The sequence below is a fragment of the Salvelinus namaycush genome, chromosome 16, assembly GCF_016432855.1.
Source record: "Salvelinus namaycush isolate Seneca chromosome 16, SaNama_1.0, whole genome shotgun sequence".
Lineage (NCBI taxonomy): Eukaryota > Metazoa > Chordata > Actinopteri > Salmoniformes > Salmonidae > Salvelinus > Salvelinus namaycush.
Genome location: NC_052322.1, coordinates 30,328,081 through 30,340,901, shown reverse-complemented (window position 1 = coordinate 30,340,901; position 12,821 = coordinate 30,328,081). Strand labels below are relative to the sequence as shown.

Genomic DNA, 12,821 nt, shown 5'->3' with positions numbered 1-12,821 from the left:
GATTGCTGATGCTTTGTATTGGCCATTAAAATACTTTATAGCCACCGGTCGGACATATTGGCAATCCCCAGAAGTAGCTGTCTTAAAAAAGGAATGAATGGAATTGTGGAGAACAAAATTAAGTATTTACATATTTTTGTTATTGTAGTGGGGACAGTAACATTAATCATCTAATAAAATATATACTTAAAGGAAAATGTTTTTGTGTTTTGATCATTATTTTATGTTTAGCTCACATTATTTAAATTGATGCATTAAGGAGTCTGTAATATAATAAAACGTGGCAAAAACGAATGTAGACAATAAATGCCTTTCTATAGCTTCCAAAATATTTTTTTTACGACAGTGGGGGAGTGCCAAGATGGAGGACGGTGTCTTCAAGACAGCGCTCCCAAATAGCTATCTAGTGTATACATAAATAATTGGATGTAGGGCCTACATGTACTTGTAGACTACACACAAAAATACAGGTATACCATGTAATAAAGAATATGCACGAATTTGAGTGCAATCACAGATCAATAGGGGAAATTACTGCAAAATCGTGTATATGTAACTTACAATACTTTCCTGTATTGTCTCAAATTTCAAGCAGCTGAAGAACAAATGCACACGAACAACCAGTAGAGTAATATTAAATGTAATTTTATTGAACATTCTGGCTTGTAAGGAACATTTACACGATTTTGCAGGCATTAGTTTCAAGCTATATACCAATTAATTGTATATTACAGCCTGATTAATCAGACTAACCATCATTCAGCTTCATCTGGATTATATGTTTTTTAACATCTCATGTGCAGCTCACCTGCTGCAAAACAATTGCCCTCTGGGACAAATAAAATGTAAACTTGAAGAATGTCTCAATTATAGATACATCATGATATTAGTTTGTGCCATTAGGGATATGGTCTCTCACATCACATGGTTCTTGTGTTGAGGGCGTTCAGCATCTCTGCTACTTTGAAAAAACTCAGCGCCACAAATGTTAACCTATTCATTCCCTGTTACATTGTTATAAAGTCTAACATTTCAAGGTAAAATGTTTACTTAATTACATTTATGTTTTGATGTTGTAATATTGTGGTATACTCTCTCCTACAATAAATTTGGCAAATTCTCATATTAAAAACACAGATTCTATGAAAGGAATAGAACTACCTGCCTTCTAGGCTTATATGAATTTGAGTGCAATACAATTCATGAGAAGATAACCATTTGCAGGTGTTTCTATTTATTCATTTCACTTAACATATTGTTAGCTGGTCTACTTTAGAACTCAACAGGCATTCTACACACCATATCATTGTGCAAAACATCATTGACCTTTTATAAGGACTATCCCAATCCAGCGGCAAAAAAGCTGCCCTTTAGGAGAAAATAAATTACACAAGACTAAACATATTCTGTAGTCTTCAGATTGCCAGCTTCATTTCATGATAAAATGGGCACATTCAGGAAAAGCATAATAATAATTTAAAACACTGTGTTGCTTTCTAAAGAGAAAAATAATATTTGTTCCCAATAACAGGATGTTTGAACAGCTTCCTCATTAAGCCATTTCATTGAATGGGCCCCATGTTATCATCTTTATTGTCGAACCCTTTCAACACGATAACCCTTATTTTCTCGCAATTCCTAATATTTTTCCACAGCTTTCACGGCACAACTACTTAATTATTCTAATTCAATACCGCAGACTAAGGATGGCTCAAGGACCCAATGGGATGTCCCCTGGAATCATTAAAGCGCAAATGGTGTCTGGTTAGAATGCGGCTACAGGAAGTGATGCTGAGTTGAGAGGGTGTCATTTAATAAACAATAAAAATACCCAGACAAATGAAATTGTATGTAGTGCCATTTACTACAATAACAATATTACATTATAGTGACAGAAACCACATTTCCCCCTTCACACTGGAACTGCACGCAGTAGGCGGTTTATTATATGGACCTGTTCTAATTTTATTGTAATCAATTTGGCATATAATGATTGTACACAAACTCTATTGACATTGAACGGTTTTTGTACAAACATAGTTCTCGGTGGCCATCTTTCAGCCTTTCCTATTGTAGCAGGTGGTCATCCGCATCTCGGAAGTGATGTCAATCTCCTCTCTATTATTTCACAACAAAGAAAATGTCCAACTTTCATACTGAAATAACAGATTATTTTGATAACCAACGATACAATATATTCACAAAAACACTGATTAGACCAGGTTATGTAGCCTAGAAATAAAAAGTGTAAGGGGAACTAGCATGCACGCAAGCACTAGTGTATTTATGGCCCCCTCTGGAGTTGGGACACAGCGCTAATAGCTTTATAGGGAAGGGTGGGTGATATTAAATTAAAGTAAACATGGACCAGAATTATTATTTTTTACTTCTAACCCCCAATTTTGTGATATCTAAATTGGTAGTTCCAGTCTTTTCCCATCGCTGCAACTCCCGTATGGAGATGGACTCAGTAGAGGTGAAGGTCGAGAGACATGCGTCCTCCGAAATACGACCCTGCCAAGACGCACTGTTTGACACACTGCTCGCTTAGCCCGGAAGCCAGCCGCACCAATATGTCGGAGGAAACTGGCAACCAAGTCAGCCCTGCCCGTCACAAGGAGTCGCTAAAGCGTGATGGGACAAGGACATCCCGGCCGACCAAACCCTCACCTAACACAGACAATGTTGGGCCAAATGTGCACCGCCTCATGGGTCTCCCAGTCACGGCTGGATCGAACCCGGGTCTGTAGTGACGCAGTGCCTTAGACTGCTGCGCCACTCGGGAGGCCGCTAGGATATTTATTTACCTATATCAGTGAGCAGCTGATCAGATGTCTGAAGGTTGAGAAACACCTCTCGATGCAGTTTTCTTGGTAACTTGTTTGGTAAACAGTGATTAATGAAGTACAGTTGCCATGTCCTCCCATTTACATTTGAAATGTATGAAAAGTCACACATACCACTGAAAGCAGTGTCTTCTCAAAAACTTATTTGACATGAAACATGCATAGCCCGTCTTCAAACACTTGCACCATGGGAAACACGAGTCTTAGTTTCTTAGAAAGATGTATACAAAAAAATGATTTTCCAGTGTAACTCAACATCATTTGAAGTGCTTAAGCCTGTGATAACTTTACAGGTTTGACATACACACCAATAACTCCACATTTACCTCATATTTTCTTGACAGTGCAAGTTTAATTTGGCCAATACACAGGTTTACCATGTCATATCCCCCCCATCAACCCCCTCACCACACAAGACCCAGGAGTATTGTAATGTACTCTGCCACAACTCTAAACAGATGGAAAGATTCTTGAAGGTAAAAAAACAAAAACAACCAGATGTTTGTCAAACCGAGCTTCAAGCCTCCTATCAATTTGTCTTCATGTGATCTGCTGTTAGATCAAATCAATATGGAATTAGTAAAAAAAAAATGTATATTTGGGAGCAACAATAAGACAGATGCCTGAAAGAATTTCACAACATGTAAATCTTATGAACATTGATAGACTGTTTGAGATTTAACAGGTGAGGAGGAAAGGGGAAACATGTAAGTTTAAAGGCTAAGGTACTGAAAAACACTGAACTGTTTCTCTGATCACCATCTATATGCCACAGGAGGCAGCTCACAAGAGGGAACCAAACAGAAATTGTAAATGGTTGGGGGGGGGGCAGATTACTCTGTTTAATTATATTTCATTACATTTGACAACTGCTTGTACTCCTTTCCTAGGCTGAGAATGATTACTATACAGTACATCAGATCAAATCAAGAAAGCTTACTCGCCAAGAGTGTAGCACTGCAAATGGAAGTGGAGACTGCGGATCCGTACATAACATGCTCGTCGAACATCTCATTACAAAATCATGGGCATTAATATGGAGTTGGTCCCCCCTTTGCTGCTATAACAGCCTCCACTCTTCTGGGAAGGCTTTCCACTAGATGCTGGAACATTGCTGTGGGGACTTGTTTCCATTCAGCCACAAGAGCATTAGTGAGGTCAGGCACTGATGCTGGGCGATTAGGCCTGGCTCGCAGTCGGCGTTCCAATTCATCCCAAAGGTGTTCGATGGGGTTGAGGTCAGGGCTCTGTGCAGGCCAGTCAAGTTCTTCCACACCGAGCTCAACAAACCATTTCTGTATGGACCTCACTTTGTGTACGGGGGCATTGTCATGCTGAAACAGGAAAGGGCCTTCCCCAAACTGTTGCCACAAAGTCGGAAGCACAGAATCGTCTAGAATGTCATTGTATGCTGTAGCATTAAGATTTCCCGTCACTGGAAGTAAGGGGCCTAGCCCGAACCATGAAAAACAGCCCCAGACCATTATTCCTCCTCCACCAAACTTTACAGTTGGCACTATGCACTCAGGCAGGTAGCGTTCTCCTGGCATCCGCCAAACCCATATTCGTCCGTCGGACTGCCAGATGGTGAAGCGTGATTCATCACTCCAGAGAACACGTTTCCACTGCTCCAGAGTCCAATGGCGGCGAGCTTTACACCACTCCAGCCGAAGCTTGGCATTGCGCATTGTGATCTTAGGCTTGTGTGCAGCTGAGGAGACCCTAGGATGGGTTGCTGCCTTAGCTGAAGATGTGGAAACCACAGGGGGAGGCGCCGACATCGAGTGTGGAGGCTCAGGCAGTGCAGACTCCCTCGCTAAGGTTGTCATTTCATGGTGCTGGGCCATTGGCTGCTTGGAGCGCTGGCAGTAGTCACTGGTGGGCCCCATGGGAGGTCCATGGAGCTTGGGAGGGTAGCTGTCGCTTTTAGGCAGCCGCTGGGCGACAGACGCCCTCTCCATCCCATTGTAGCCTTTATCCACATCCTTAAACGCTTCACTCATCCGCCCTAGGGAACACAAAACAGTCAGACCATTAGAAATGACAAGAACAAAACACAGCAGCGGTAAGGCAATTCAAAGGAGGGAATCTGAAGAGCAGATGGAGCTTTTATAAAACACCTTGTCGACAATCTTCTGCATGCCAGCGTTCCACTTCAGTGAGATGACAATAAATATATTGCCTGTATCATTACCTGTATCAAGGGCCAGGAGTTTTTCTCTATGTATTGTGGTGCACACTAAATTGAGGTGAGCCACACCCGACTACAGTGGTTGAGAATCAGGAAATATGTGAAGTGAGATTTACAATATGATTTCTCTCAGGAAATACAGGCCAGGGTCCAAACCAGGAAACCAGTAAGGTTCTCTGACATGGAGAGCTAACTACAGTCAAACAGGAACAATGAATGACCTATAGATAAGCCTACATCTCAAACCACTGCAAGAGGTGACTTTCCTAAACTTTTTGGGACTTGTCCATACTGTAACCTGTGTTAGAAGGAATCCAGTTGACACATTCTTATTCCTCTCCACAAAAAATGTCATCTCGTCAGAAAATGTCCCTTATCAAGCTGAGATGACAGAATATGCAAACACGGTTTCAGTTCTGTCATGGAAACAGTTTACAGTGTTGACATTAAAAAAATCTGCTTAGAAAATGAAATTACTGACAGCCGAGACACTGATTAGTAAATTAGCAGATAAGGCCTAATTGAAAGAAAGTTGAGTCATTGAAAAGAAAAATTGCTTTGAAACAGGAATTTCAAACTCTTGTGATACATGGCGCTGTTTCTACAGATACTGTATCTAGCGACCACAGAAATATGAAAATGAAACACTTCTTCTGTGCTATAAAAATAGAAGGGGTTAGGTTACTCAGAAGACTTGAAACCTGTGTAAATATGTGCATCTCACCTTGCATGACAGCCGGCATCGCTACAGAACCACCATGGGGACTCCTCTCCCTGGTCTGGCTCTGGGGCGATCCACTATCCGCCATTGTCGAGGGTGACATCATGGGGACAGAGGACACCGCCATGGGGAGAGGGCTGCCTGTGCCCCCCCGGCCCATCTGGTGGTGCTGGGGGCTTCCCCGTGGAGGGGTGAAATTCTGGGAGGTAGGGGGCATCATCTGAGCCTGAGGTTGTGGAGCGGGAAGAGGTGGGTGCTGGGGCTGGTAGTAGGGAATGCCGTTGGATACCATGCTGTAGTGCTGAGGTTGCTGCTGCTGGTGGTGGTGCTGTGTCTGTTGGTGAGGGGGTGGCTGTGGAGGCTGCTGCTGGTGATGCTGTGAGGGCGCAATCCCAGGGTGCACCTGGCACTGGTAGGCCCCGTACACGCTGTGCGAGTTATACCCTACTGCCATGGATGCACTGCTCTGCTGTTGTCCCGGGTTAACCCTGTTCCAGTACTGGCCCCCTGTAAGAGTCATGTTTGGTGGGGGCGGCTGACGGGACCCAGGCATGCCCCCATTCAGCAGGTACTCTCCGTGACCCTGGAAATGCTGCTGGCTCTGTTGCTGCATCACCCCAGTGGGAGGCTGCTTCTGGTGCATGCCATGCCCAGGAGACAAGCTCATGGCTGGGCTGTACTGTGGCTGTCCTCCCCACAGGTAGTCGTAGCCCATGCTACTCTGGTGGTGGTGGTTGCTCATATGAGGGTATGGGGCTGTTGGTGGGTGGGAGCCAGGCACACTGGACCCAATTACAGTAGTGCTGTCATTCACATTCATTTCGCCGTTCATATCTGCAAAGGTGGTCAGGGACAAGAGTAAGAGAAGATGGGTCAGATAATTCATTTTTCAGTGTGTTCAATTCACACATCATGCATCCTGCACAATCATAAATTGTCTAGCAAATTTGAGGTGTGAGGTTACATTAATTAATTGCTTATGCACCAAAAACCTGCTCTAGAGTTAGATACAATCTCTTGCTCATTATAAGGGGTGAAAAGACTGGGGCAGAGCGATATTCATTTAAATCAGTTATTGACATACACCGAACAAAAATGTAAAACGCAACATGCAATAATTTTACTGAGTTACAGTTCATAGGACATCAGTCAACTGACAAATTCATTAGGCCCTAATCTGTCGATTTAACATGAGTGGGCGTGGTCCCACCCACTCGGGAGCCAGGCCCAGCCAATCAGAGTTAGTTTTTCCCTACAAAAGGGCTTTATTACAGACAGAAATACGCCTTAGTTTCATCAGCTGTCCGGTGGGCTGGTCTCAGAAATCCTGCAGGTAATGAAGCCGGATGTGGTGGTCCTGGGCTGGCGTGGTTACACATGGTCTGCGGTTGTGAGGCCAGTTGGATATACTGCCAAATTCTCTAAAACGACGTTGAGGAGGCTTATGGTAGAAAAATTAACATAATTTTATCTTGCAACAGCTCTGGTGGACATTCCTGCAGTCAGCATGCCAATTGCTGGCTTCCTCAAAACTTCAGACATCTGTCGCATTGTGTTTTGTTACAAAACTGCACATTTTCGAGTGGCCCTTTATAGTCCTCAGCACAAGGTGCACCTGTGCAATGAACACACTGTTTAACCAGCTTCTTGATATGCCACACCTGGCAGGTAGATTGATTATATTGGAAAAGGATAAATGCTGCCTAAAAGGCATGTAAACAAAAATAGTGCACAACATTTGAGAGAAATATGATTTTAGTGTGTATGGAACACTTCTGGGATATTTTATTTCAGCTCATGAAACATGGGACCAACACTTTACATAGTGTTTATATTTTTGTTCACTATAGAAATAGTGAGGCAGAGTAACCACAGACAATTGGGTCTGTACTCACTCTTCTCCTGCTGAGGGAAACTCATGGAGGACCCGTTAGTATAGACAGAATCCCCTGAGGAGAGTTTCAGTCCTGAGTTAACAGACACAGAGGAGTGGGTGCCATAGTTGAAGTGGTTGTTCGCCTCCATCTGAAAAACAGGTAGCAAAGACCACAAGACATGAAGAGAAACAATAAATATTTAAGGAAAAAAATATTTGACCCTGAACATAAAATAAAATTCACAGAAATTCCCTGCAGCTGTATCATAATAGTCTATTCTTACAAGCAGAATACACATGCAATGGATGGTTTCCATTAATAAAATAAGTGAGCAGTATAAACTAAACAAATACTATGTGATTTTTTTTGGAATAAAATAATAAAATTGCTAGCTAGAACTATACACTAAAATGTATTGGTTACAATGCAGGCGTTGGCAAGCCTGAAGATGGCTATGAATGATGACACGTTGACGACATCACAAACGTTGCACTCCCACAACATGTCGCAGTTAGAGCAGCAGATAGGATGCTCTGGCAAGCACACTCATGGACAATGAACGTCACGGGTTGATCCACGTTAAAGCACAGCGAACCCGTTTTGACAGCGGGGGAACGACAATATGTTGGTCTGCGAGACATGTTTTCAAGAAATCTAGCTAAAAGTTGAAAAAGGTATATTGTGGTTTTCAGCAAGTAGCTACATATTTTATGGAACGTCTGCCCGTTCGTAAACCTAATGTTTAACTGCGTTTCTCAACATCCATCCCACGATAAACGCATAATATTAGCATGAAGAGCTAACTAACACTAGCTAGCTGAAAACATTGGTTTCATTAAGCTATGCTAGCTCACTAGATCACCACAAATCTTGGCCATATATAACAAAGCTATGGTAATTGCAATTAGAAAACAGACAACTTCAGTAGTTATTAATTTATTAGCTAGCTACTTTAAAACAATATAAAATTAGCTTTGCTTGTACATCATGAGCATGGCCTTATTAATATTATACTTAAAAATAAAGTACAACCCGTACCCTGATGAAGACAGCTTGCCTGTCGAAACGTTGGTAAATTAAATATTTTTGCATCTGAGCTCCTAGAGTGTGCGGCTCTCCTTTATTTTTAAGTTTTCTACTCCGCTAGCCAGCACCTCGCCTAAATAGGTGTGCGTTTCTTTTTCTTCTAGATTGTTCTTATTAATATTATAGCATATTGGATGACTGTGGATAGGCTAGGTTGTAGCACCCTCATGATGGGTAAAGGGAAAATAAGAGTATCATGTTTTAGCCTAATCCTATCGCTATTACATTGAACTGGGGGAATGGAATATCTAACAGCGATAGGATTAGGCTACTACATGATACTCTTATTTGCCCTATACCCATCATGAGGTTGCTACAACCTAACCTATGAATGAAAGTTTACAACGTAGGTGTAACGGATGTGAAATGGCTAGCTAGTTAGCGGGTACGCGCTAGTAGCGTTTCAATCAGTTACGTCACTTGCTCTGAAACCTATTAGTAGTGTTGCCCCTTGCTCTGCAAGGGCCGCGGCTGTTGTGGAGCGATGGGTAACGACGCTTCGTGGGTGTCAGTTGTTGATGTGTGCAGAGGGTCCCTGGTTCGCGCCCGTGTCGGGGCGAGGGGACGTACTAAAGTTATACTGTTACATTGATGCTGTTGACCCGGATCACTGGTTGCTGCGGAAAAGGAGGAGGTTGAAAGGGGGGTGAGTGTAACGGATGTGAAATGGCTAGCTAGTTAGCGGGTACGCGCTAGTAGCGTTTCAATCAGTTACGTCACTTGCTCTGAAACCTATTAGTAGTGTTGCCCCTTGCTCTGCAAGGGCCGCGGCTTTTGTGGAGCGATGGGTAACGACGCTTCGTGGGTGTCAGTTGTTGATGTGTGCAGAGGGTCCCTGGTTCGCGCCCGTGTCGGGGCGAGGGGACGTACTAAAGTTATACTGTTACATAGGCACACACAGGTCGAGAGAAACATTTTGGACAGACAGTGACACATTCAATACCATTTTGCACACTTTTGCCTGCATCTAGCTGATCTAGGGTGTAATCATTAGTCCATCAGTTGCAAACAACAGTTTATATAGGACAAATTCAGGTGTTTATCCCTGTGTCGTTCCATTTGCTTCCGTTTAAGAAACGTTTTTCAACAGAACAGGCGGAATGAACACACCCCTGATCATGCGTAAACACAGTCCATAGTAGCCACACTGTATTCCTTCTCGCATCCATGCGCTCTCCTCCTCTCACCTTTCCCCTTTGCTTGTGGACTTCAATGAACAACACTTCAGCTGTATGTGAAAAGGCAAAAAAAAAAACATTCCAAGCCAAACCATATAATATCATAACTGCTACACACAACCTACATCGTTGTCACCATATTAGCTAAAGTAACAGTCAACATAGCTAATAGAACTGATGCATTAGTAATGCGCTACAATTATGCAGTAACGTTACAGTATACAGTCAGTGAGCAGTGTAGCACTTACACCGGCGGGCCCTGGTGGAAATACATTTGTGAAATCAAAAGCTTACCTTGCCTTGGAAGAGTTCCTGTGTTGTGTTGGATAGTCATAGCCAGCTAGCTAACATAGCATCTCTCTGTTTGAGAAGCGTGTTTGAGTAGGCTGAACTAGCTAGCTGCATTTCCTGGCTAAGTATGAGAAACTGAAGAAAAAAATAACAAAGTCTCTTTCTCTCTCCCTTGCTTCTCCTTCATTTTGGAAGAAATTAATTAGTTAAACTATTGTTTTTCTCTCTTCGAGTCAACTACTAACCACATTTTATGCACTGCAGTGCTAGCTAGCTGTGGCTTATGCATTCAGTACTAGATTCATTCACTGATCCTTTGATTGGGTGGAGAAAAAAAAGTCAGTTCATGCTGCAAGAGCTCTGATCACTCGGAGGACGTCTTCCGGAAGTTGTCATAATTACTGTGTAAGTCTATGGAAGGGGGTGAGAACCATGAGCCTCCCCAGAGGAGAACGGAAACTAGCTATCCCCCCAGCTACACCATGACGCTACCACTACAGAGTGCTGTTGATGCTACTGTAGACCTTCATTGCAAAACAGTGGGGTTTAATGAACTATTTGGTGACGTGAATATATTTAGTATAGTTTTATCTAAAAAAAAAAGAACTTTTTAAATGTTTTACAATTTTTATGAAATTCACTGATGAAGATGGTCCTCCTTCCTCCTCATATTTAACTGCGTTTTTCAACATCCATCCCACGATAAACGCATATTAGCTTGAAGCAGCGAACAGTAGCTAGTTGAAAACATTGGTTTCATTAAGCTATAACGTTACTAGCAAGCTAGATCGCCACAAATCTTAGCCATATCACAAATATATTATAATTGCAATTAGAAAACAGACAACTTCCGTAGTTATTCATTTATTACCTACTTTCTAACGACAGAAATTTTGATTCGGTTGTCATTGCTTACTAGCAAGGCTGTCTGCTACACGTGACCATGCGCTGTTGCTGATAGCGCCCCTCTGCATAGACCTGAATCTCTCATCCAATACTCAACTAGTCAGCAAACTAGCTATAGCAGTCTTTCATGATAACGTGTCATGGTTAAATTAGCTCCTTATTTAACTTGTCACATTGAAGTTGATTGTTTGCTAGTTAGCTAGACCATCCCGCTATCCAGTTGCTTATCAAAACTGTCAATAACGAAAACAAAAAAGGCTAAACGTCAGGGCTTGTTGTGTAATTTAATTAAAAGGTGCCACGAGCCGTTGCATAGCTAAACATGTTTAGTTTTGTTATTGTCCATTTCTTGATTAGCTAGCTAAATTAGCTTTCATTCAAAACTCGCCACCCGATGGTTAACTTCATTTCCAACTAACGTTAGGCCTATCTAGCGTTATCTAGTTAGAATCTGATATCTTTCTAACGTTACTGTACACTGCAACAAAAACAATCCAACAATGAGTTCGTTAGGTGAGATGTAACTACATTTAACACAATCGGGTTAAAATTAAGTTGCCCATAGTTTCAACATATCATTCGACACCTCTAGGCCCTTATAAGATCATGCTAAATTCAAGGTTATTGACAATAATCAACAGAAGTTCACTACAACGCAGTGTAAAACTAGTTCATAATAGTCACAGCAGGTCTGTGCTCTTTAAACTTTTGCGATGATAGCTAGTTAATGAAACACGTGGAGAGTAACAACATCAGTCGTCCTGGAGTATCGTTTAAGTTTCTGAACATTTTTTATGTGTTTTTTGTTAGTTAGTTAATAAACGCACATTGTTTTCGCTGAGTTATTGTGAGACCCCATCACCCTCCCTCACACACACACACACATCAAAAGTTTGACAGAAAATGTAATAAAAACTGACTAACCTTGTAATCCTTGGATTTCAAAGGCACTGGTGTCTTTTATCATCCGAGTGAACAAATATGGTTGAAGTAGGTACAGGTGACGTAAATTAACAGGTATTCGCTAACCTTCGGGTTTCAAATGAGCAAACATGGCTTGTGTTCTATCAAAGCCATGATCACAGAAGATAAATACGTCGAGCCGAAAGAAGAAGTGAATGGGTGCGCCGACGGATAAATGAAGATAGTTCACTCAGGCCGTTTACTATTGAAAATAATGATCAGTTCCGGTCGACTTAACGGGGTGGGTCTCCCATAGACACCAATGCAATAGCAGTTGTGTTTGGTCTACTTAGGTCATTGACTGTCATTTGACAAAAAATAAATAAAACAGCGAATGGGTTGTCTCGCTTCCTCTTCCGTCTCTGGAGTTTACACGCTGCGGGCAGCCAGGAGAGCTCTGGGTCCTAGCACCGGAATAGTCCATATTAGGAGAATTGTCATCTGACGTAGGCAACGATACAAAACCTACAAAACCTAGATTGCTGATACGATGTAAATCAAATTGTATTGCTCACATACAGGTTTAGCAGATGTTATTGTGGGCGAAGCGAAATGCTTGTGTTTCTAGCTCCAACAGTGTAGTAATATCTTACAAGTAATATCTAACAATTTCACAACAATTCACACAAATCTAAAGTAAAGGAACGGAATTAAGAATATATAAATATTTGGATGAGCAATGTCGGAGCGGCATAGACTAAAATACAGTAGAATAGAATACAGTATATACATATAAGATGAGTAATGCAAATGATGTAAACA

General features: G+C 42.0%; 1 protein-coding gene across 1 annotated transcript; it reads right to left on the bottom strand.

Moving 5' to 3' along the window:
* Positions 1-435: 435 nt before the first annotated feature.
* On the bottom strand, positions 436-12,363 carry LOC120061625 (trithorax group protein osa-like). The gene is made up of 5 exons (XM_039011527.1): positions 12,021-12,363; positions 7,654-7,783; positions 5,762-6,592; positions 4,474-4,854; positions 436-452 (listed from the first exon to the last, which is right to left on the bottom strand). Exons 2-5 carry the CDS (start codon positions 7,781-7,783, stop codon positions 436-438), a joined length of 1,359 nt encoding a protein of 452 aa, XP_038867455.1. The 5' UTR covers positions 12,021-12,363.
* Between the last annotated feature and the right edge of the window lie 458 nt (positions 12,364-12,821).